At 31.9% G+C, this 27,893-nt stretch overlaps 1 protein-coding gene across 1 annotated transcript in view; it reads right to left on the bottom strand.

The window, feature by feature from the left end:
- LOC136989304 (ankyrin repeat and BTB/POZ domain-containing protein 2) overlaps positions 1–27,893 on the bottom strand; it is a 62,420-nt gene that overhangs the window by 33,154 nt on the left and 1,373 nt on the right. The window contains exons 2-3 of the mRNA XM_067287426.1: positions 13,235–14,039; positions 12,012–13,159 (exon numbers count right to left, since the gene is read on the bottom strand). Coding sequence (XP_067143527.1) covers positions 12,012–13,159; positions 13,235–13,983 — 1,897 coding nt within the window. The 5' untranslated portion in view covers positions 13,984–14,039. The remainder of the gene's footprint in view (positions 1–12,011; positions 13,160–13,234; positions 14,040–27,893) is intronic.

The following is a 27,893-nucleotide window of genomic DNA, read 5'->3' as shown; positions in this document are numbered from 1 at the left end:
AAATAAACAATTAATAAAAAAGTAGTTTCCTGAAAACACTTTTCAGAGATATTAATAATTTAAAATTAAAAAAAAAATCAGAAATCGATATCAATACACTGATTTTGTGCTTGGTGAATAAAAACAGAATTGATACTCTGTTTCTAAAACATCTTTTCTTACAAATTACATTTCATGATTTATATATATATATATATATATATATATATATATATATATATATACAGATACAGTATAATAATTACAATATCCTGATATTAATCTAAAAGTAATTAGCATAAATTTTCAACATAATTTTCTGTCCATCAAAGATAATTGTCTAAACATAATAATTCATATTTTATAATGAATCCAATATGCAAATATTGCAATAAACGACTGTACGATAGCTTTTCCCACTGTAAATTTACATTTTTTGTCATATTTATTAATGAATATTTGCCAAGAAATAGATTCAATGCCGAACATACAATCATTCAAATAGATAAAACTTATTTCATATCATATTTTACCTAAGGAACTACTTAAATAATTATTTCAAATATCTTATTTTACTTTACCAACGTTATTCTGTAGCTTTTTTTTAAATATAAGTGTTTTATTAATAATTATCTGTCTGTATATCCGAGCTGAATTATAAAGAGTTTTCGTGATTTTTTTATGATAAAGATAAATAGCTGTTATACTATTCTTGCATATAAATATGCAGTTAAACGATATTAGGTTAGAGAAAGTTGAAGAATTTATATCTAAGATTGCATTCTTAAACAGTTTATTCTACATTTGATATACGTTTCTTAATGTTTCTTTTAAATGTTTCTTCTAATATATTATTAAATAATTTAAATTAATAACATAATAGCTCTGCTGTGTTCTTTTACATGGTAAGTTTGATGATTTAGAAATGATTTTTTCTCACAAAGATGCGGACAATTGAAAAGATTTGAGATGTTCACGTATTCCTAAATATAGAAATTTCATTTTATATTTCATTCTGATAATCAACATCGCAAAATGTATTAAAAGACGGCTTGATAATCGAGTCATAAATGGACTCATTCGCGACTCGATTATCCGGCTCTACAACACCAAGGGCACAATTCAATCGAATTCGGATGTGGATTATCCAGAGCGTTCAGAGATTTTTCGTAGTAAGTTAAACTGAATATGTCAAACCAGTCCGTCACACCTTGATTTCTATTGCAGGTTGGGCCAAACACATGATGAACACGGAAAAAACTTTTCTTAGTGTCAGCAGAGCGAAAAGAGTTTAAACTTGAAAAAAAGAGCAGAAAATTAAATTATGATACCAAACTTCTGTCTTTAAAACTGTTCTTCATTTTTTTTTTCTTTAAGTTAAAATAGAATGTCACCTTGTATGAAAACCATTATGTTTATCATATTTATGCTTAATTTTTGAATATACAACGCGACACATAATTCGCCAATTAATGGGTAAAATCGTCGTCGGTCATAGAGTTTGTATAAGTTATATAGTCCGAGCAGGAAAAGAGTAGACATGAGTCAGTCTGGGAGGGAAGGGTATATGTCAGATGAAAGGGATGGAAGGAGATGCGTGAGAGCTGACATAGGTCAAAATAATAAAATTTCCGAAAGAAATAATTTTATTGTTTACTTTTATGATAAAGACAATATAAAAACGTTTTTAAAAATGTAAAAAACAAAACAGCTCAGAGATCGGATCCAGGTATCACTTTCACATGTCTCTTTCCATCCCTTTCATCTGACATAGACCCTTCCGGCATGGGCTGACTCATGTCTACTCTTTTGCTGTGCGGACTATAGCACCTAAAGAATCAAATCAAACCAGTTTTCTATTTGATTCATTAAAAAATTAAAAAAGTTCAATTGGAAACGAAAATGTAAACAAATTTTTTTTTCATTAGGAATAAAAGCAAACGGAATAGTTTTCGTTAACAATTCTTGCTTTATATTAAGATGCTTGGATTAGGAAAAAAATTCTTCTGAAAATTTGCACAAGGGAAATTGTATTTAATTTTGTTATTAAAAAACTAATTTTGAAAATTATTACTGGAGAATAGCTTTGCTAACGGGTGAAAGTTCATTACTAACAGCTTACTTTCGGAGCGATTAGCCTCTGCAATTTTTACTTCCTGGCTGTTATATATAACAGAGGGGAAAGCATGGCGTCGGTCAAAAAATGACCCCCCCCCCAAGATTTTTACATTTTTGGACTTAGGACACCTTGAAGCGTCGAGAAATGCAAAAAAACCGGGGTAATTTCTGTATGTATGAATATTAGTGTGTATGTGTGTGTGGGGAATACGATTTCGTTCACCCTTTTTGAAACTTAATAACTCCTGTGCTTTCTGTCGAAAATTTTTGAAATTTCAAATGGTAGTTCGTTTATGAGGGGGATTGATGCTGTTAAATTTTGTTGATTAATTAGAGGTCGAGGGGGTGGGGGATAATGGGGGTCGTGTGTATCTCCAGTAGGGTCGGACTTAATGACGATTTTACTCGTTATTAACATTTACAATTTTTTTTATAAAACTCAACCCTACCCTCAAAATTAAGCTTTTTGTCATTTTATAATAGTTGAGGAGACTGTCTCGTCTCTAAAATCGCGCTGCTGTCAACGGCTGCACGCACACCTTAGAGCAGGGGTGTCAAACTCAAACTGCTCAAGTGCCAATTTTTCGTCTCGAGTACGACAGCGGGCCAGATGTTTTTAGCTTTTGTAGCCAAAAATTTTCTAAAAAGTAGCCCAAGAGTAGCCGACTCAAAAATTCCTTTTTAATAACCAGAGATTTCACAATAAAATAAAATAAAAAAACACCATTTGTACTTTTCCAGCAATAACTTTCATCACAGAACAAAATTTCGGCCAATTTACAGGCCTGAAGCAGGTCTATAAACTGATCAGGAAATAAGGATCACAAGAATCAAAATACAAGCATAAACTGTAATTTACTAATACAGTGGGTGATCGGTTAACAAACAAATCAGATAACGAACACTTTCGCGAAAGATTTTTATATTCGGACAATGAGCACATGTTCGGATAACGAACACCACACAGAACAAACACAAGAAGAAGCGACGTAAAACAGTGAATACCGATTGGTCTTCCTTTGTCTTCGGGCAACAATTCGAAACTTTTCAGAACGCGGGAGACGTCGACATCGACGCTCAACCCGGTATATACTGATCGGATAGTATTCCTCCGAACTTTGAAACCCTCCCTTGCAATTCCAGACTTTTACTTTTCTAACAGAAACAATTTTTTAACAGTGTTTGCCAGACTGTCGGGCGGGCACTCGTTAAGTTTTGCGTCGGTTTTTATTTTCGAAAGGTGAGTATAATAGCAAAGTTAGAAAGTGGGCAGAAGATGTCTGATGTTGCTGGGCGGTATGGCTCGAACAGGTAGACTGCAGTTTAGTCTTATCTAAGAAAGATACTGTGTAATCAAGAAGACTCGAGCAGCTAAAGGAATAATAAAAATCATATCTGAGAAATAAAGAACATTGAAGAGCTCGTAATGGAACCTGAAACTGATCTGACGACAGAAGAATGCCAAGAACTCTTGAATGAAGAACACCAAGAAACTCGGCGAGATATGTTTTCTCCTGAAAAAGAGAATTGATGTCGATATCTGCTATTAAACATTTTTTTGAAGAAGTGGGAGTATGTCAGAACGACGGTCTTAGAATGGCATCCAAACCAGGTTGAGGTTAATAGACTTGGTGATCTCTACAATTATAATGCTATTAATTACTTCTGAAAAATCCTGAAGAAGAGCGAAAAGCAATCGACATTGGACAGATTCTTTAACCCCACAAACGGAAAAAACATGATTAATAAAATGCAAGATTGTGTATATACTGTATGTATTTTTATTATTACATATAAATAAATGTAGTAAGAAAGTATATAATTTTTTATTTAGTTTTTGGGGTCTCCAGAACGAATTAATCAAATTCCCATAAAAACCTATGGTAAATCGATGATCGGTTAACAAACAATTCGGATAGCGAACAAAGTCTTGGAACGGATTATGTTCGTTAACAGATCACCCACAGTATGTCGAAAACACGCATTTTATATGCAAAATCGTGAGAATTATGCAATAAATGATCTTGACAAGACGGACTTTAATTTGAAATTCAAAAGATGAAATAGAGAAAACATAATGTAAACAAGAAATTAAACACAAAAATAAATAACTCTCAGTAATATGAATAAATAAAAATAAAAACAATAATAGTAATAATTGAGTTCAACAGTTTTGTTTATTAAGTATTATTTGATTACGTATTCGTTTGAAAAATTTGCTTTCCAATATTATTGTTAACTTAGCTTGAAACGATACAATGTTATGGTAATATTGTATATTATTTCTGGTATATTAGATCCAACAGTTATTAGATCCACATATTGTATATTATTTCAGTTTCCAATTCGAAAAATGATTTTGCATCATACCTTATTGATTGATAGATCAGTTAGATTCTATTTTTTTCATCACCTTTTTGAACATTATTTAAAAATGTTTATGGGATTATATCAATTATTTGCTTATGGATAAGAAGGATAATGGTGGCCGAGTAGATAAAATCACTGAACACTTGTAACTATGACCAGTGTTCAGTCACGACCAGTTAAAATTTAATTGGATCTAATATAGTTCCTCCACGCTTTAATGGTTATTTCCTCCGTTAAAACATTATTTTTTGAAGAAAGTTATCATCAAATTGGTTCATACAGTGAATAAATATGTTGAAGAGACTAGAGATTGATTTGAAAATATTTTCTTACGTAACAATAAACATTGAACAGAAAAACAGATGATAAAAATATTTGCAACGTATCGAAGTGTTAGGTGAATTGCAATTTTATAGAAATTCCTCTTGAACATTACTCAATCTTCGTGAATATAAATGTTGGATAAGTGATGTTAAATTCTTGTTATTTACAAAAATATTTCCAACATTCTGTAGTTCACCAATTGCACAACAAAATTCTTTTTTTAATCATTCATTTATTTTCAGACTTTATCAACTACAATTTCGAATATTGCAAATGACTATACTACATATACACAGGTGTTTTCTTGATAATATATAACGAATATAACCCTGATTTTCCATGTTAACTTTCCATCAGCACAAGAAATCCGATTTAGATTTGATGTAGAATGTCATAACTTATCACAACACGTTTGGATACTTTCCCATCCCTTATCCATGCTAATTGTTTTTAAAACTTGCTTTCACCTTGTAAGGCAACTAAGGACCTTTTTTCCATGTTCATTCTACAATTCGACCACGATGAGAGCGGTCGAATTCACGATGGACCACATGACTTGTGAAAAATTCCAAGATTTCTAATCAGGACTTGAACCTAGATCCTCAAGCCGAAGCTGATGCTTTTTCCGCCTCGGCCATCCGGAAGTCTAATTAATGGTATTGCAGATAGGCGTATAATAATGTATAAATATCAAGTTGTTATATATTGATATTGGACTACATCAGTGGCCGAATGGATAAACCGAACAGTGGTGTGTGTTAGCGCCTGGCCAGCCAGCGGGCTGACCACGTAGAGTTTTCCGTATTTTCTTGACGTTTGTAACACCTAAATAGAAACCAGTTTCCCTTAAGAAGCATCCTCCTTCGACAGACATATTGCCGTATGCAAATAAATAGAACCAAACCATATATTGGTACACATAAACTTGTCATGTATTGATAATGATACTTAGTAAACCAAATCAGTTTAAAACATGGACAGAAAATAAACAATTCTTTTGACTTTTATATCTTCTAAGCCAAAAATTTTAACTACATCCTATAAGTATTTCAACACAATACAATTGTTTAACATATTGTTCTCCCGATAAAAAAAAAATAAAATAAAATACTTGAATTTACAACATTTAATTTAAAACTGCTGCTTTGTAATCTTTTTGTAAACAACTGACAATATTGCATATTTTTTCTAAATTACGAAAAATAAAAGCAGATACATTCAAAAAGTAAAATATAACAACAGATTTATTACTGTGTATTTCTTAAATATTGATTTTGTCGCAATAAAATGGCGCAATAAATATAACAGCAACGTTCAAAAACCTATTTGATAGGGAAATTCGCGCCATCAAAATCACAATGATCAGATATGAATTTATTACTTCAGAGTGTTCGAGAATATCTCTATGGTAAATTCAGCAGACCGCAGTATGTCGATCCGATGTGTTGTAGATTCCTCAAAATCCAAAATGGATAACACGTGACAATTTGCTTTGGGACTTCGAGGAAAAGGGGAAATTTCTCAACTCTGTCTTATGAGAGCGTAACACCTAAAAACAGCTAAAGGACACTGCTGGCTTTTAATTGCTAATATAAAAAAAGCTCTTCAGAAGAATAAACGTAGTTAGCATGCATAGGAAATTTGTAGTCATCCTGTATGTATTGTACTGTACTTCTCAAAATTTATTTCTCATCAAATGGTACAGTACATTTCAGCTCAACGGTGGCCGAATGGATGTAACTGCTGAACACTCGTGGGTACGCGCCTCACCACTTGGAATTTTCTGGGCTTTTCTTACATTTATAACACCTAGATAGGGTTTATTTGTTTACAGCAACGTGATATTTGGGCAATCTTCCTAAGGGTGCTTCCAGGAGGACATTTTTGGAAAACGTGGACCAAACGTTTGAAATTTGGCAGGAATACTTCTACATATATATATGTATGTTGATGCTATTACATTTTGTAAAGTCTAAGTCAGGGACAGGTTTCCATTTTGAATGGGTTTTTGTTAACATATAAAATCATTCGTTCCAAAGAATTTTTCCATTTATGCAGGTTTCCGTTTTTGACAGGTTTTACTGTATATATTGTTGTCTAATATTTCATTTTCGTGAAAAAGAATTAACCTCTCCGTATTACCTGAATCAAAATATTTCTAAGTAATACTTTATAGTTTGTATAACAAAAAAAATAAACTTGGCAACGATATAAGAAAGTTATGGGACTAGTTTTTATCAGTAGTATGTGTTGTAACATTTGCTTTATATATTGCTGTTATATTAATAGATAAATAACAAACTCTTCTTATATCCATGTATAAATAAATAATAATCATTTCATAACGATAATATCATTCCTTACATGAAGTAAACTTGATTATATTATTAATAATAATATTTATTTTCTAAAAATATGAAGTGGATTATTCTGGAAATCATTCTGAAGTATTTTAAGGAAATTTAAGGATAGTTCCTATAACTATATGATAATATCTACTCTAAAGCTCATGAAATCATGTAATCTTTAGCGTAAATACAGTATCATTCTAATTGTATGATTGATCAAATAAATCTTTGATCAGTTACACAATCAATCAATCAATCAATCATATAACTTTATTTTTATATTTCTTTTTGGAGCCACATTGTCTCACATTAAACATACCCAGACTTTTAATAAACTGAAAGTTTTGTAAGTCCGGCGTATGTTTAATGTGATACAATGCAACTAAAAAATATCTGTACTTTTATTTACCATATGTATCATATATCAATTAGATTAACGTAATTATATAATTGATTAGGGTCGCCGAGAGCTTGTATGAGGCTTGGTGTAGAGGGCCCTTTTACCTTTTTTATTTTTTGTTAGTAAAAATAACATTAATTTTATAGAAGTAGGAACCACTACAAACCCCTAAGTTTTCTTAGGATCCGGGGAAAAAATCCTTTGCTTTACCTCTCCTCCTTGGCCCTACGATTGATTATGATAATATGCTAATCTTAAGACAATCAATGATACAATATGGAAAATGTTTAGATTATGAACTTACTGTACAATATTCAAACAAACAAACAAAAACAGAAAAAATTCTGTTTTTATCAAATTCGCCTGGGTCCAGAAATAAAATCAGTTATACAATTATACAGATGAAATGAACAAATAGGCTAAAGAGTGAAGTTATAGATATAGAATATATTATTAATCGTATATTCACATACACGAAATAATGTTTGATGATGCTTTGGTGCAGTGTCGTAACTAGCCAAGCCTGTGCCCTGTGCAAGAATTAGCAATTAGGCCCCTTAATTAATAAGGTTTGGTAAAATAATAAAACAAATACGTGCATTTTGGGGTCCCCTTCCAAGTGGGCCCTGTGCGGGTGCACCTGTTGACCTGCCTAGTTACGGCACTGCTTCGGTGTATAATAAGATAGTAAACACGATCGACGTTTATAAGATAATATGATTTAAAATCAAAAACAGTAAATTAAGGATCTACTGATTTATGTTCTCATTCACAACCAATGATCAAGAGTTTCAGTTAGAAGTTTATTTAAAACTGGAGCTCTTGATCATTGGCGGTGAATACCGATGTAAATGAAAGGTAATTGGCTAACTTCTAACTCAAACTCTTGATCGTTGTGAATGTGGCCATTAGAGCAACAAATTACGATTGCTAAAACATTTAAACGATTCCACTTAATAATTTCACTTAAATTGATAGAATTTACGAAACTTTGCTTTAGTTCTGATTCGTTTTTAAAACCGGTTCAGAGCTGGGTTTTGACCGGGTCTGTACAAAATTAAATGAAAAAAATTGCGATTTCTTAAACTGGATATCTCAATAAAACTGGTTAAAAATCAGATTTTTGAAATATCTTTACATAATTTTGATTTCATACAAATGATTACAAATACAGTAAATTTCACTTATTGTAAACGCGAATTTTGTTATCAGTCGTTTAATGTTATCAGAGTTATCATATTCCAAAATATCTAGGTAAATAATAATAATAATAGCAATTATAATTAATAAATCTTCAAGTTATAAATTTTAAAATTGTTATAACATCTTCTTTTAACTTCAATCAATAAAACCAGAATTTCTACTAATTATAGCCTTATTTACGTCGCTTTATATTATCATTCCGTTATTGGTATCAGTATAAGAAAGCTCCAAAGTGATTACAATAAATGGATTCTGCTATATAATAAAAGATATAATTCATAAATTCCGCTTCAAGATTATACTCACAATTTAAATAATCACATGCTGTCAAACTGTAATTTTAATGAAGAACCAGGAACCAATTAATTAAATGGACTCACTGTAGAAATTCGTTATGTTAATATAGGATCGAAAAGACCGAAATGTGTTTAGAATTTTGATATCTTGGAATGGTAAATTACATTGTTTCACTGTTTCTAACTTATAGCCTGTAAATTTGCTCAAATATCCTTCAAAATCGAGGATTTTGAAGGATATTTGAGTTTATACTATTTAAACATTGATAGCAAGGCAAAAATTGTTTTTGCAGATAAGATTAGAGACTTTACTGATTATGGATACATTAATACTTTGAAAAATGAAATAACGACATTTTAATTAATGTCTATCAAGATATTTTACAAAGTCTAAATATTGTTATTGAATTCTTAGTGTTACAATGTCTAGATATCGTACGTATATAATATCTTGGAACTGAAAATATCCGCCCATATTCTTCGACAAAATTCGAGTCCCTCCAAAAAAAAGAATCAATAATTTTACTTATTATCTCTTAGAGAAGCTGTCAATGTTACTATTTTATGAATAATCAATTTTCATCAAACAATTTTGAAAGATTTTTAGAAAATTTCGTTACATTTTCTTAACGAATGAGTAAAACAAAATGTTGCATTTCTAGATAAATTATATTATTACCGTAAAACATATTAATACATGTTTTTAATATGTGTGTATCTAATTTGAGTTTGTTTCTAATTCGGTGAATACTAAACTAGAAAAAATGAACCTAACGTTGGGGTTAATACAGTTAGCGCTTCCATTGTATAGCATATAGTATCGACAGTGAAGTTTCAATTCTGTTACATTTTCTTTTTACATTTTAAACCTGAAATAACTTATAACCTAAAACCATAAAAAGTACGCTTTGTTATTTTCTGTTTTATGTTATCCGTAAGGCGATTAATGTAAGTTATTAATAACAATATCCCATTATTATGTGATACAACCATTTTTCGATTGTTTGTAGTTTTTTATAGTTATATATTAGGTATGCTAATTGCAATTAATCTTAATTTTCCTTACATATAATTTTCTCTCTTCTGACTTTAATCATTTTTTAATGCCAATATTTACTTTTTTTGCCGTTAAATTTGATGCCATTTCTTTATTAGAACGGTCCAGAAGCATTCGTGTGTATCAGCATGTGATAACATCAGTATAAATAATTTAAGAAGAGTTCAAAGAATCGTGTATTCATCCTGTTCAAAAGTGCTTGGAAGTCGAATGCCACCAGTTTGAGCAGTTGCTATCATTTCGGATATTTAAATTATACGGCCTACTTCTCCATTGATCAAATTTGCAACGTTTAATAATAATATACAGAAAAAAATTCTATTGTATTCTTGAAATTAATAATCAAATAGGTATAATTTTTACTTCAGGGAATGCAAGTTATTAACTTACACACTTAATTTTTAATTTTTAATTAAATAATAATTCCGGTTAAAAACTGTGATGTGAATAAATTATATGTAGGCTCGGAATACGGTTATAATTACTAATTGGTCTCCCGACACGAGACTAAACACCACGTGATAAGAATTATGCTCAGCACTTTAATAATGATTTTTCATGGATAAAATGCGTGTATTCGATTGGGATATCAATTCCAACAAGTCAAATTGTAGTGTTACTTTAGACAAGTTAGTTATTCACTTTTATAATTACTTTAGATGGTTTTTTGGACGAATAAACCGAAATATTATGTCCTTCGAATCCGACGCTAACTCGAGTTTAAGAATCGAGTTAATTATGTTAACATTTTTCATCAAAGATAAATTCTTAAATCTTTATGCTTCTATGCCATTAATATTTCATTTTTGTATTTTACATTGTCCACGTAGACATTGTTTATAAATGGTGTAGTTTCGAATTAGCAAAGGGAGGAAGTCTTAGTCAAAAAAATAAAGCTAAAAATACCTTTATTTTCAGGTGAAAATAAAGATACTTTTGTTGTCTAATAATTGTCAAAGTATAGTAAGTGCTATTTATAAACAAGGTTATAAAATACAAAATAAATTAATGTTTAATGTCACAAAATGAATAAAATACCAAAGGTTTATTTAAATTTTAATTATGTAAAATTTCAAATTAATTTTTACTGTTTCTAAAATTTTCTTTTGTAATTATTTTTCAAGCCTTACCACATCAGTGTTCTAATTGCTACATTCAAGATTAAGATAATCCATAAAGTTCATTATGCTTTGTACCGATTCCACGGAGAAATTATTATTTCAAATACTCAGAATAATTATGAACTTTACAATTCTCTAGAAATGAACTTTTTATCCATAACATTGTATATGTCTTTACATTTAGAATTATTTCACGGATATAAATAATATAAATTATTACATGATTCTGTAATTATCATAACATGTGCAAGTGCAGTGTAGAGCAGCTTGACTGTGTTCAGTTTCTAAAGTATTATGTAACAAATACGAATTTTTCACTGTATATAAAAGTTTATTAATTGAAAATTAATGTTTGTAAAAGTCAGACTAGAGTTTATCATGATAATTCGACAACAAAAAACTGAATGTTTTTACTAATGAAAAATCAAAGTAATTACCTTTTAAGTATAGGTTTACCTACTCTTAACAAGCATTTCATTTAATTTTACTTGATTTAATTTACTTAAAAGAGGCTGATGTATTTCTAGTGGAAGGCTGATAGGTTATAGGCTACCATTCTAATAAGTGAATAGCGTAATTATAATAATGAAGTGAATGCCTGGGCTGTCGAAAATTTTAACTGGAGAGCGAAATTTGACGTCATATAAGTGATGCCGTGTTACACATATTTGCAGTTTTAAATGCGATTTCATTTACTTATTGATATTAAACATATAAATAACGTTATACCTCGTCGATAAAAAAGAAAGATTTGATTATAATTATTGTAAATATAATATATTATAAAGCACCTACCTGTAGCAGTACGTCCTGCGTTTAAATGAGAATACGGTTGAAATAAGCCCCATAAATCTCCGTTGTTAGCTATGGAAGATTCCAACACTGAAGCAGTCAACATCGATTCGCCATCGTTAGGTAAACATTGAAGTAAAACTTCTTCCATTAAATTTTCTAAAGCGGCCGTTAAATAAATGGCAGCGTACTCGTGTATAAAAGTACCAATTCTTACGTCACACATCCACCTGTGAAATCTCCCAACGGAGAGCTGAAGGCCGGCTCTTGCACTTTTACTCAATTTCAGTTGATCACCACTCACGGCGTAAATGGCACCAGAACGCAAACAGGCTTTGATGCAACTGTCACTCATGGCGGGCGACAGTATTACCTTCAGAGCACCACTTACTTCTTGCTTACTACACATGCCTAAAGTACGAGAGAATCTCTGCGCTTCTCGAGATATTCGTACTAAGGGCCTTTGCAGAAGATATGCCAAACGAGGGACGGTTTCCATGGATATACGACTGAGATGCTCGGCTAATCTTCCAGTTTGTATAACTCTAAGCACGTCGTGATTGGACCATGGTAGATGTTGGAGTTCTACCAATCGACTGTGGCTATCTATCCATACAAATTCGTCTGCATTAGTTATATTTGTGTTAATAGTTTCTAAGCTGGAATGTCGAATGAGTCGTCGAACGGATTCAGATTCACTCCCACTCATGGATGAGTAAGTGGAAGTAGAATAATTAGTGCGGCAACTATTATTTTTGGCAGACAATTGTTCGATTGCGTATCGAATGTCATCTAAGCCAGCGATACCTTCAACAGGGAGTAATTCCTCGCGTACACGATGAGTTCCTTTGCGATAACCAGCATTGCGACGACCGATAACTTTTGTGGAAACGGAAGTAGAATGACGATTAGTTGCCACTGATAAGCGATCGTCTTCAGGAACTGCTTTCAGGGGTGTTCCACGACACAAGATCTTCTGATCGGCGGCATAAAAATCTTTATTCTCACTAAAATCATTATTATTCTCGTTGTTTTCGTGCTGGTATCTGTTTCCGTGCACTTTGGCATGGGAACGAGATAATACACAATCTGTAGGTGATGAACTAATAAAAGACGAATGGCCATCGCTCATACTTGCGTGACCTGATGATCTAGAAAAGAAAAACAAAGTAGAGTTACATCAAATTCGAATATTTAAAATGATACTGTAATTAAGCTTAAAATACCTGTTCTCGTCACTAGAAGAACCCCCGTAGCAGTCTTGTCTCCTTTGTAACAATTTGGCATCATCCAAATGAAGTTGGGGAAAACTGAGAATATTTCTTCTTCTGGATTTCAGTCTAGTGGGTGGACGTTTTCTGCAAATGACTGGATCTCCATCCGAAGAACTTTTGCTGAGCGATCCACAATCCGTGTTTGATGTGGAATCCAAATATGGAGAAAGACTACCATCCGCGGCGACACCTTCGTCTTCTCCTTTGTCCCAGGAACTGTTAGTTAAACCCGGAGAACTCTTTGCATGGTGTATTGATTCACGAGAAGATGGCCTTCCGGACTGTGAAAAATTTCCTCCATTATGAATCTGTTGAGATCTTTGTGAGCAAGGAGAAGCCATTTTGTCGCGTGTAGGAGTTTTGTGAAACGATAATCCATTCGTCGGAGTTTTACAGATTTGAATAGAAGGAGATGAGGATTCTGTTAATCCCGTTCCTTTACTACTTTGAAGTGGTGTCAGTACTTCCCTGCTAGAAGATTTGTTAAGAATAGGGGCCGAACCTCCAACGACATCCCTATTATGAAATTTTAGAGGAACCATTAATAAGTCTCTGGTCGAAGGTCGACATGATTCCGTCGTCTTGCTCATATCTCCAAGACGTCGGGGTTTTGGACGGATAATATCTACTCCATGCGTCAATAATGGTTTCCAATATTGATCGGTTTCACGGAACTCTGGGACGGCCGGTACAGAGGTCATGGTCGGCTCGGTGAAAGGTCATCAAAATGCCTTTCACTACCGATCTGGTATGTCACCTAGAATTGAAAAGAACCCGTTTAAATTCGTCATAACCGCAAAAAATTTCACAGCAAACTACGAATTTCCTCTTAAATATTTACGATATTTTATACATTTTATAAAAATAACGGAAAATTTTTAAGATATAATAGAAAAAAATAAAGTTGTTTATATTAAAGAACGCGGAAAGAATTATCGAATCTCTCAAACGAGAATATTAAGAATAAAGAAAAACCTCTTGACGAGAAGAATATAATTATGAAAGAGGTACCCAGTGCATACGTATTAAAAAACAGGGAGAGGAAAATACCTCAGACCTGTTCCCTAAGAGATGCGGGGGGAAGGCAAGGGAAGCAGAAGGATAGAAACCTGACCACTCCCTCCACATTCCCCGTTTTCTACCTTAGCAAGCATGCGCATTAGGCTCGGTGGAATGAGTTGTATTCCATATCCCGCTGGGCCTCGTGCAGCGGGTCCAAAGTTGTTAACTTGATGAATTTCCCGCCAAAATTTATGAATCTGGATTAAATCGCATAGATCTATATATACAGTAGGCATCATCTTTAAATCTTTTGTTAATTTTTTCCTGTTTTTTAATCATATATTTTAACCTTATAGTATTTAATAATGTTTATATCGGTACATATATAAAATACTTGCGCTTAAGTAATTCTTAAATATTTCGTCACACGTAGAAAACAATGAACTTACTGTTGACAATGTCCGAGGTTACAAGAGTTAAAAATACAAGAGAAATATATAAAAGAAAATAGGTCGTTATTATAATAACGTTATCCAAAAATACCTTTCTGTGTGTCGCCAACCTTACTATTATAAATAAAAGTAAATTCCTGTTTAAAATTCTCGAATAAAGTATAATTGTTGTAAGATTTCGGCTCAAATATTCCTTAAATTATTACCGATTGTCTTAAAAAGAAAGGGTGAAAAAACACGTATACATCTTAAAAATCTTGTAGATTTTTATGCTTTACAGATAAATATACAGGAATATTTATATACATTTTATTTTTTTAAAAATGTAGTAGTTCAGGTACTTGAAGAAAGAAGTTTTATTGGTATCTGTCTTACCAAACAAAAAAAAATCAAAAATAAAAATAAAAAAGGTAATTTGCAGCATCCTTTCCAAAGATATAAAAACAAATATCTGCACGTGTTACAGTTTACAAATTGTACGATCACTATAATAAAAACACTGAATTATAGTAGATCAATTTGATAAAAACCTTTAGGCTAATAAGTGACCTCTCAATCAGTTTAAAGAGATTTTAAAAACAAAAAAAATCTTTAATAAATAAAAGAATTTCTCGTAAATTAAAAAAAGAAGAAGAAAGTAGGATATTCAGTAAATTCATTCTTAAGAAACATTTAAAATAATATAATAAATGTTTTCAACATTTTAAAAACAAATATTCCGTGTAATTGAGGAACTAATGATTTCAAACTTGTAAAAGATAATGAAAAAACAGTAAAACGCGAAAGAGATGACATCACCTTACCTTCTCTTATCGGCGTGTTGTCGCCCTCCTGGCGAACCCACTAACTGGACAGCTCAGATGCATAGTCCGGCTCCTACATATCTACCCCTGAGGCCATACATTCCACTGTCACTGCTCTAATATTCATAGTGGCTTGTTTTCACTATCAAGACTGCTTTCTTCCCTAAATACCGATATTCTAAACTACCGTTTCGACTACTCGATCCCCATCTTTGGTAGAGTTTTAGTATTATTATTATTATTTTCTTCTTTTTAATCCACGAATTTATAAAGAATCCTCCTCCACTTCCTCGTATTAATAAAAGTCCAACAACCAGGAGATTTAACAGAAAGTTATTTAGAACTGTCGGAAATCGTGAAATTATCAAACGTATGCACTTGGTGTAGAGAAAGAAGTAATGGGGACAATGAACTATGTGAGAGTTCTGTGCAGGATGCCTCTCAAACATCATTAATTATATCTTGTCTTTATATTTTATCAGAATAGTAGACTGGTAATATTTATATAAAAATACTCTAAGATTTAAATTATATATATAAAATTCTGGTGTTTATCGATTATATATTTTGATTTTAATAAATTAAAATATGTTATTTTATGGGATGAAGTATTTTAAACTTTTTAACTAATTGTCTACATTTAGAACCGGATGAAAGAAGTGAGATTCCAATGGTGTATAAAAATAAGATTCCATTATTCTTTATATTAAGTGCTTCAGATATTTTTAACTAGTCTGTGGGCGATGTAAATTCTAAGTCCTGTGTTAATTATACACACGGAATGGTTTTATTGTATTATTAAAATTGACCAATTTTAGTCGCAGAATATTCGAACCTCATGAATATTCGGAATATGCAGAACCAACCGTGTTGCAGAATATTCGGACTTCATGCGTGGAATCTCTCGTGGCTCAGGATGTTGGCTGTGAGTGGTGAGTGATCTGATAGGCTGTAACCAAAGGCATTCTAACTCGTCACGACAAGATATTCGCACTTTCATAATGTGTTCATCTCTTTCGAAAAACTCAGAATTTGTTTTAAAATCTAGAAAATCCTTCCATACTAAAATATGTATCGATTATCGAAAATATCCGAATTTTCTCCTATTTTTTCTAGATTATAAAATTTATATTGCATGTGAGTTAATTAACCGCTTACGGTTCTATACCCACGATTTAATCTTTATTTACAATTGTAATTTCTATAATTGGAAAAGAAATTCCGATGAATTTTATCGCTACATCAGCTGAAAGGATAAACTTTCGAAGCGTTTTATTTAATTGATAAATGCTTCAAATGATGTTCCTATGAAGAATCTTAAAACAGATTCTTTGTTAGAAATTGTAATTACCTTTATACTGTACTTGTAAATTTCGTCATACCAGTGACGAAATTTGCAAGGATAAAGATCTGAGGATATCGTAGCTGTACTCGTTTCCAATTGGATGGATCGGTTTTCTTTCTGGTTAGTCGAACCAATTAGATAAAATCATTTATCTATACAATTAATTTGAAACCAATAGTTCAAAAAGTATTATATTTTAAATTGTTTAATATATTACGACTAATATTTTAAATAGAATTCTTGAAATCAGACTCCAATAAAAGGAAAAACAGTGTAACTAGGAGTGTAACTGTTTTGACTTAACTGTATTTATAATTAATTATGTTGGACAGTTCAACCTGTGTCTAGATGAAATCTTACTTAAGAGTTTGAATAGGAAAATATAAAAGTAAAAATGAAAATCGGTTTGTTTTCTGTTTATATGTCTGTTTAATTAACATAGTAACCACGACCGTCAGCAGAAAATATTTTCAGGGAGGGACAAAGCTTGGAGGTAATTTTTGGGTTTTTTTTAAGATAGAAAAAGTGTATGATCGAGGGTATAAGGTTTCACATCTCAACCATTTTTAGGATTATAACTTGTGGAAATTTTTACTGGATTCTATGGGGCAAGTATCTCGTTTGCCCTACTCATGATGGTAACATTTTACTGTTTCAATTGCCAAATGGAAGAGGTTAACCTCCAAAAAACCAACTATATATTTTCTGTAAGGCTATGCACACTAGGTTTTTTTGGGTTTAGCATTTCCATTTAGCAGTTAAAACAGTAAAATGCTACTATGTTAATAAAACAGAAAACAAACTGATTTTCAGTTTTATATTTTAGTTAACAACATAATTTAACGCACTTCTATTTAAATTACCTTCACTCGCTTATCATCAAAGCTTGAAAATCTAGACACAAAATCTTATATACAGTAAAACCTGTCTAAAACGGAATTCGAATAAAACGGAAACCTACCAAGCCGGAAAAAATATTCGGTACTGTGCTATTCCGGTTTACGAAGGTTTTATGTAAATATTTTTGCGATTTAATAATTTATAATGTACCGAAAGTAATCAAATCTTATGATTTAGATGGAATACGATATTTTTGGCTCCGATCGAAAAAGATTAAACCAACAAAATATTTTGAATGATCAAATCACGCTTTAAAGTTAGATTTAAAATTTTAAATGACAATATTAAATATAAATTTGAGTTTTAATTAATAAGAATATTTTAATGTATCAGTAAGTAATGTGCATATAGATTGATCCGAAAATTGTACAGAACCTGCATGAAAATCAGGGTTGGATCTGTGTAATGGATGTAGAACATCAGGTTTAGATCCAAAAATAATTTAAATTGCATTCATGCTCAGACATCTCAAATATACTGTTGAAACAATATAAACTTCTCTTATGTATTGGTCCACTTAAATTCTTTAGGATTAAAACGATTATTTTTATTGTTCTGAGTATAAATCTCCAGAACAAAATACGCATTATAGCAATAAATTGCTGAATACAATAAGAAAGTATACATATATATATAATGACAAAATGAAAAAAAAATATGCAGTATAAAATTTGATTGTATTCTACTAATTGATAAATGGAGATAATGTTAAAAGACAAGAAACTAATTACGTGAAGAAGCGGAAGTTTTGAAGAGGAAAAAAAACTCCAAAATAGATAATACACTTAACTAAATATTGTTTGTTTAGAAAAAAGGTCGGTAACCTTTTGACATTGGCAGACTGCACTCGGATTGCACCTTTATAATGCAGGGCAAACAATAAAAAATAATGAATTATATCTGTTTAATTATTTCGTCATTCGTCACCATTCAAAAAGAAATTAAAAAGTTAGGGTTAGCTTCGATAATACATGAATAAGTTTAGTTTCAAAGATGTTTTGAAGTGAATTGTGTGCTAAACTATGCAATTAAAATATAGTTTTTAATCATCGCAAATTATACATTTTGTGTACTGTACTGTACGTCGACGTCACCCAACAGCTGGACCGAGTCATCCCAAAAAAGCATTAAAACGTAACTTTTGAATAGTTTTGTATTATCCATTGAGTTATTTTAGATATTTAAAAGCCAAAAATTATTATTTTGTGTCTTCTAAATATCTAATGCATTTTTGCAGGAACCAAGTTAAACTTCGGTTTAGAATTTTTAGTTGTTCAGTTGTCTGTATTGAATATGTTGAAGCGAATTCACTAAATACTGTAGATGCATTAGCTAAGTACCTATGTATACAACTGACAAAGAAAAGAAAGGTCCACACGAAGGAATTCATATAGGCCTTTTCTTAGTTGTACAGTGCATATACCTTTGTCTTTCCTTTGTCAGTTATTTGTGTGGACCCTTTCCTTTCAATTAATATATTAATAGAAGATAGAATAGTACTGTTGAATAGAATAAATCAAATATTATAGAAATTTCTATTTTTTCTAGGGTATTTGAAGTAGATGTGTCTACATTTACTCGTCTTCATCTTGTATTTTAGATATAAAATGAGGTTGAGAAGGGTGAAAATCATTAGCAAAGTCAGTGGCGTGTTATCCTATGGGCAAAAAGGGCAATCGCTTGGGGTTCCCACCAACAGGGGGACCAAACACCGATCTTTTATAAGAAAACATTTCCTCCGGAGAAAAGTGTCTGAACTCAACACTGTACAGTACGTTGGGCCCCATAATTCAAATTCGCCTAGGTTCCATGAAGCTATAACGCGTCGATGCATAAAGTGCATAAAGATTAAAAAATATTTTCATAATTAGTTTTATGTTATGAATAATATTTAAAATCAAAAATATTTTACACACTAATTATTAGGAAATTAAATTAATTAAACTTGATTATCCTTATGTTTAAATGTCGCTTGAATTATTAAATTTATAAATAGTGTTATATAATTTTTAAGTATTTCACATTTAAACCTATATATATAGACCCTATAAAATGTAAATTTATATGTAAATTAAGTAATAATATTTTAAATTTCGTCATTTCTTTCTGATGTAAAGAAAAAAACAGGCACAAAATAATTTGTGAAAGCATATAACACAAACTGTAATGCTTAATGCATTAAGAGTAAATATATATTAATTCCAGAAATTCTGATGAGAAATATTTCTTGCTTATGATTATTTATAATAACAAAATGACAAATATGCAAAAGAAATAAAACGTGGGGAAGTTTCCAGCACTAAGGTGGAAAGGCCCATTGTGCCTTTCAGGCCTTAGTTCTGGGTCGACTGAAAGGGTAGACCAAAAGCTGAGAGGAGGTCCGATAACCCCTCATTTGAAAATTTACGAGGGCAGCCGTCTCATCTTCAGTTGAAGTCTTGGAAATCGCCAGCGCTCGTGGAAAATCTAGCTCGATCAGGGATCCCCCAGAATGGCAATGTGAAGCTAAGCTGCAGCGATCACCCTAACGACAAATATAAAATAATATCACACACACGAAAGCTGCAAAAACAAAAGAAAAGAAAGAAAGGGAAAGAAGAAGAGAAAAAATTTCATGACATAAAAATAAATAATGAAATGAAATAATTGTATTCGTTTTAATATACAGAAGAACTGCTATTACCCATGGTTTCTATCAACCGAGGTATCATCGGTCTAAATTAACTCGGATAATCGGCGTTCTACTGTTTATATGTTTTATATATATATTATACTTCTCTTGTATGTCACTATTAGTTATGTTGGTTATATTTTAAACAAAAGTTTGTTGTATATGACCTGATAAAAATGTCTTTATAAAATGAGTTGTGAGCTTGTCAAGAAAGTATTATTGGACTAAACAATAGTAATGCAGTGGAGCACTTAATTAAATTTGGCATTGGTCCTATAACAATCCTCGTATTTCTTTCAATAAAATGAAATATTTAGTTTATATATCTTATTATGGCCATTCGTTTACATGCTATTTCCTTGCTGATAAGGACAGTAGACCTTGCTATATTCCTTTAGAGAACGTACTCAGAATTTCAAGAATACATTCTTTGTTCTATACTCTCAATCTTCTCTTCACATTCCCGGAATAATATGGTATAAATTAATCACACTGTGTTATCATCTCTCATAGAAGCAGAATTATTAGCAAGTTATTTTCTATATGCAAGAACCTTCTTTTGTCACTTCTCTCCTATTCCCTTTCTTTCGCCTGTTCAATTGCGTATCTTACTGTCCCATTGCTCTAGTCCAGTGGGTCCCAACCTTTTTTTAAAAAATGTTCGCAACCCCCCTTTCGCATCCGTCATATTTGATTAATAAAACAAAAAATAAAAGGTTTGACAAAATATATTTTAGGACTTAACAATAGCGATGATACTTTTTATTAAGTATTAATTATTAATGTGATGATTGAGCTTGAATCTGCTTAAACCAGAAAGATATAACAATAATTTGCAGAAACGTATAATGTACTATCTCATTTAATTGCAAAAATAATTATTGGATTGGATTGATGAGATAACGCAAATGTAACACATGGGCGCAACCAAGGAGGGAACCTCCCACTTTCTATAGGAAAATGACCCCTATTTAAACGTTAGACAGGTGAAGAAAACCCGGAAAACCACGTGGCTTGCCCGTTTGTAAAGGACGAACCGGCGACCAACCTGTGTTCAGTGATTGTATTTTTTTTTTTTTTTTTTTTTTTTTATGTTTTTTAAATACGAAGTTATTTTAATAAATATAAGACAATATTCCAGCAAGTTAACTTGTAACCCAAGAAAAATTAAAAAATAGCAATTAGAATCCACTGTCAACAACAGTCGATGACTTATCTTGCACTTCTAATATCATTAGAATCACTTCACTGGTGATTCAGTATTGCAAAGTAGAACCTCTATTAACGGTATAAATATGATGATGACCGGTGGCCGAATGATTGAGGTGGCACCACTCTGAGAAACCCGGACGGGTCAAAAAAACCCCAGGAATTTTTCGGGGAAGAGTGGTTCGTCTGGATACTTTGGGTCTCGTTCCTCATTACTCGGCCGCCCAATTGCAGACCTGGCCAAAACCGTATTGGGCTTGCCAGAAAGGCCATCTTAGTGTCCACAGGGCAGAGAAATTTCGAAAAAAGAATAAGACACCAAAGTGTTGAAGGTACTGTACCATATGACACGAACTTGTTGAGGATACTACGTGGTGCGAATTCGTTCAGTAAATTGCCTCATTGACTAAATTCGTACTACGTGACTCCAAAATCTTCAGGAAACGTCTTTTTTTTTAAATTTTTATTACAACAAAATACGGTCGAACCTCTGATCAACGACCACTGATGGCCCGAAGTTTGGCGGTTATTTTGTATTCATTTTTGTTTAAACGAAAAGTAAAATGGCCGCTGTTTAGCTAAGATTGTTGTTGAGAGGTGGCCGTTACTGGAGGTTCGTCTGCATAAAATTAATGATAAAAGTAACAAAGTTGCATCTGTATTTAAGCTAATTACGAATTTTATTTATTGCTGATGATTACTTCGATAATTTTAGTAAAAGTAGACGTTTACTATGTAAATTTATTAATGAAATTCAGCAGATTATTATTTTTGTTAACATTTTGCAACATAATAATATAAAACAGAAAAATTGTATCAAAGTAAGATTGTACGATAATTAGACCTAATTATTAAATTGTTAATTACATTTTTCTGCAGAATAAATATATAATTTAAGATATAAATCTGCAAAGTCTACTGGCAAAAGTTTTGTGTATGAATATAATTACGTTTTTATGTCCCGAAAGCTTGATATTATATCTTTAATTCCCTCGCTATTCAGTGATGTCATACGTACAGTCAACGTTGACGTCATTGTGACGTTAATGACAAATGTCGCGTGGTCTTTATAATACAGGCCTAGTAACAGCGTTAATGACATCATTTTATTTCATCTCATTGGATTGGTCACTCGAAATTTGAACTCAATAAGTTAAAATGGATATTGTACTGCGATCCCATAGTACAGTTTTAAAGAGACATTATACAGAAAAATATTAGTAATGAGCAGGGAGATGAGATCCCCAAGAAGGCGAGGCCCCGGCCATGATGGGATATGCCCATGCACGATGCCCATTGCTTGTTTACTTTTTTTACTATTGTTGTATCAATTATTTGGTTCTTGTAAGAAAGGAAGGCATAAGATTACAATGCTTATACCTAGTTAGCCTTAATTTTACTAATGCAAAATTACTTTATCTACCGATATCAAAATTCTGGAAGGGAATCCTAATGGGATTTTAATTCAGGTCTTTCAGCTCAGTAGAAGAATCTATTACAGTGTAGTACTTGGTTAACTTACCTATTTAAATGCACTCTCGTAGCCAGGAACAAATCGTGAGACTAGACAGACAAATTGAAAAAAGTTAAGACGTATTTTTTCATACATATATATATATATATATTGCATATGGACACTACTTATAAAGCTCAGGGTGCTTAGCCAGTTCATAGTCCCCGTAGCAACAGGCCTGTTTAAAAAATGCGACTGGAACAATGTCACTAAATTCGCCGTAGCAAAATTATCCATAAATTATTATATTACAGTATTTAGTTTTTTTCAGTTTCTTAAATTAATAATAACTACTCGCACTTTTTAGATGAAAATACATGAATTTAAAAAATATGATTGCAATATTTTAAAATTTAAATAACACCCAGAACACTGAAAATCGAGAGTAATCAACAATCACAATATTAATTAAAGATTGGAGAAACCAAGCAATATAATAATCTTACATACTGAAAGAAAATGCATATAAATAAAGTTGAATAAAATGTATAAATTAATAAAATAGTAGCTTTTACTTAGCATATTAACCCGCATTCGAAGCCTAGATGCAATATATAACCCGCACGAACCCTGACAAAAAAAAAAAAAAAATGCGAGGAACATTTGACCTAAACCAAACACTTGCCTTATGTAACTGGCAGTTAAATATTAGAAAAAAAATTTACAGCATATGAATTCTCGATCTTTCTCAGCATTTTTCCACGCCTTTCGTTATTTTGACAATTGAATTTGAGTAACAGTCAAAATTTAAGACTCCTTTTCTCATTGTTCACCCGTTGAGTACTAATTATAGAAATTGTCTTTATTGCTTAACAGAAAAGGGTAAACAGACGAAAAGATAGAACAGAATTCCCCTCGAGCATTATTCAAAGCCTACATCGACGGAAGTGTATTGAAGGTGAAGCTTCGACCCCGTTCTTGTTGATCGCAGTCCAAATTTTCTACTCACGTTCTTAGCTTATTGGTCTATTAGGTCTGAATATGAAAAAATTTGGATGAATTTATTTGTTGTTTACAATAAATTCATTGTTAAAGTTATCCAAATTTTTCCCTGTTATCCTTACAGATACTCAGTTATCATTAACTAGGTTACGGGAATGAATTCAGTTCATGTATTGCCTATCTATTAATGAATCTATATTTCCAAAAATGTTAAATGATTCATCTTGATAAATTCTTTTAAGGAAATATAACAATAAATAACGTATGGACTGACTGATGAGATATTTCAAAGACATACAATCTATATATAGGCCTATATACGAACAGAAAAATTTTCAGGGGACAAATAATTCGGGTGTTTTTTCACAAGTAGATTATAGAATCAATACGAAAAGACAGGCAAAGCGTCCCTTGGTCGAGGGTGTAAGGTTACGTATCTCAACCACTTTCACGATTATAATTTGTGGAATTTTTTATTCGATCCCAGGGGAGGGCGAGTGTCCCGTTTGCCCCCTCTGCGGGCGCCCATATGTACGAAAGAAATAACTAAAAATCGAATTGAATTTCTCGAGATATCTTCGGATGGAGTAAAAAGAGTTAGAGAGAGGGGAAACGGAAAATAGCGTGACTACACCGAAGACAATAGACACGTGTCGGTCACGAGAACACGCGACTAATAAAAAGCATGCAAATCAGGTTTGGCCATGCATCGGAAACAATATACAATATTAGAAAGGAATCTACGGTACAATTCTTTCTCAATACGGAATTAATGGACGATTTTGGAAAAAAAATTTGCCATTTTTGTTTTTCAAATTCCAGAATTATTTTTCTGTATTTTTATATCAGCGAAGTGACTGAGTGGCAAAGGTTACTGTATGTTAGGGTCTGATGGATTTTTCTAGGATCGAGTTACCGTTATAACCTTGACTTTGAGAGTGGAATGTGTGGTAGAAAGTCCGTTAAATTAAACGATTAGTTTTATTAAATATCAGATTTTCGTTTATTTCTTTATTAGAGATTTATAAATTCCATTTCTCTGATCGATACTCTACACGTTTTAGAATAATAATTACTTGGTAACTAAGATTCTGCTCTGGGGCTAATCTGAGAGGCTGATGTGAAAAGTATAATCAGGATGGAGAGAAATTCAGAGTTTCATAAAGCCTCTGGGGAATCAAACACTACGATCACCCCCCATAAGTATGCCACTGACTTCGTGTAAACCTTAATGACGATTGTGGTCTACTTAGTTGCCTTACAGACTGACGAACACGTTAAATTAATGTGATAATACCATAATATATTTTAAAAAATCAACGTAATCTCTTGTACAGAAGATTTATTTAAACTTTCAACAGATTTGTTTTTATATAAATTCATGATAACAGTACAGTTATCGTTATAAAATATGCATAAGAATGATTATAAATAAACAAATCAAGTTACTGATAATCTAAACTTAATTCATTTTAAATAAATTTCTATACATTCATAATTGATTGTTTACATTAAAATATTTTCGGAATTACAAGGATGTGATTAGAGGTGCAATCATTTTGTCGAAATAGTATACACCGCTACGTCGATTTGACGTCATTATTGCAATTTTCTTATGATAAACTATGACAATGACGTCAATTTGACGTAAGATAGAACACTATTTAGACAAAAAGAATGCACTTTAGATCTTAAAAATATTGAAAATTTTACACATTTTTTTCGCTCTCGAGAAAGCTGCTCTATATACTGTATATTTATATATAATATAATATTGAAAGTGGTACTGTATGTACTGTACAATACATGATACACGTGATAGATGATAAAGGTTGGAAACCCCTGTTTTATCTTCTTTAATTCTATGTAAACAAAAGAGGGATTCATCGAAAATTCCTGAAAGCATCATTTTCAATTGTCATGAAATGAAATCTTAGTGATGTAGGCCTTACAAACTGGCATAATCAGGGAAAGGCCCCACCCTAAATAATAATAAAAAACTTAATAAAATGCTAAATACAGGAAAAATAATTTAATTGAGGAGTTAAAATGTGTAGTGATTCATATTAAATTTTAACTTAGGTCTCCCTATAACCATAGGGGGACCTAACGCGATCGGGCAGGCCCTTATATTTAAACATAGTTAAACATACGAAAATATTTTTAAGTTTTGCTGCTTCATTCTTCCTATAAGCATCGATATAAAATTCTGCTTCTCGCTTGAATTATCATTAAATATCCAACAATTAAAATAACTTGAGAGCGATTTTATCTAATTCCATTCAAGCTGAATATTTTCAATGTCAGAACTTACAATAGATAATTAAAAGGTATTGTTCTCTAAGGAAAAACTAATCATTTAAATGGGATTTTTCTCATCTTACGGCATCATTCTACAGTTCTGCAAATAAACAACATTCCTGTTTTTTAAACATCCTCGATGAAATGATTCCAGGACCTGCGACACGCCTCCTAAAAGTGACCAGAGAATGAACCAGGGATGTGATGAGGCCACAAGAAAAACAAATCAACTCTAATTTTACTTTCGTCTAAAATATCTCATTTATAATTACTTAGTTTACGTAATATAAATCAATGTGCATAAGTTGCATCAAGGTAAAAGTGTTGTTTAAGTGTGTATAGGTTACTTAACCTAACGATTATATTGAATGGCTCAAATATACTTTTAAATGTTTTAAATAATTATATTCTGCATTAAAATATAGATTTAAGGGTTTTTTTTTATTTAAAATTTTCTAAATATCGATTTTTATATACCATACATAGGCCGAAAACTGTATAGAGTTATATTATATTATTATTTTGTTCTCTACGAGGCTTTACAGACTATTTATTTGTTTATTTTCTTGAAGAAACCAAAATAGGAACTCGTAACGACAAAGAAATCTGATGAAAATTGAAAATAAATGCCATAAATTATCTAATTTCGGGATTCGTCGTGCGAAATTTCGTAAGAAATTTCATTTGTCGATAGGAAAAACCAATGAAATATCTTTTTCCTCGTGGATTGTTATTCCCGCTCTCGTGTTCTTTACCAATTTATCCACCGAACCGCACATTCCTGAGAAGCAGCGAAATCGAGCTATGTCCTTGGACGTGACGCGGGAAACTCGGAAGGTCGTGTCACGTGTTTCTCCAGACGTAAACGGCCGAGGGTATGCGATCGCATGCAGTTTGCCTTGGATACAGAGTTGTCATGTGACCAACTCCGCCTTTTAGATTCTTTGTCGTAGCAGCGGTTGGAATGGTTGAGAGTTGATTTTCTACTATTACAGCCGAACCTAATACGGAAAAGGTGTTGTTATAATAACATAAAAGAAGTCGATCATTGAGTTCTTTCGGAGCATCCGTCGAGATCGAGCGAAACTTAAAACTTTCGAATTTCACACGTAAATATTTGTTTCCGTTCGAAATCTTTATAGCCGTTGCTTATCACTTTCGCGATTTCCAGGAGGGAAATTCCTATAAATACGGCAAATTTTCCGTGTAAAATTACCCGAATTTAGACAGTTTTATCCTTTAATTAATGCAGAATATACTGTAAAACTTTACATTCTTTATAAACAGAATTATCATTACAACGAATGGGATGGAGTGAAGTGCATTTGGGTTCGTCAAGTGTACAGTTTGTACTGGTCGTGTGTACAGTTTAAAGCTTTAAAATCGAAGCTCAAAACTACAATTTAGATCGGAATTCTTAAAATATTTAGAAAGGAAATATATATATACAAGAAAAGAAAGAAATCGAGTTCT

Source organism: Centruroides vittatus, unplaced genomic scaffold (assembly GCF_030686945.1).
Source record: "Centruroides vittatus isolate TY-2023 unplaced genomic scaffold, ASM3068694v2 scaffold_464, whole genome shotgun sequence".
Taxonomy (NCBI): domain Eukaryota; kingdom Metazoa; phylum Arthropoda; class Arachnida; order Scorpiones; family Buthidae; genus Centruroides; species Centruroides vittatus.
Note: the sequence above shows the minus strand (reverse complement) of the source record. Positions and strands in the feature narration are given on the sequence as shown.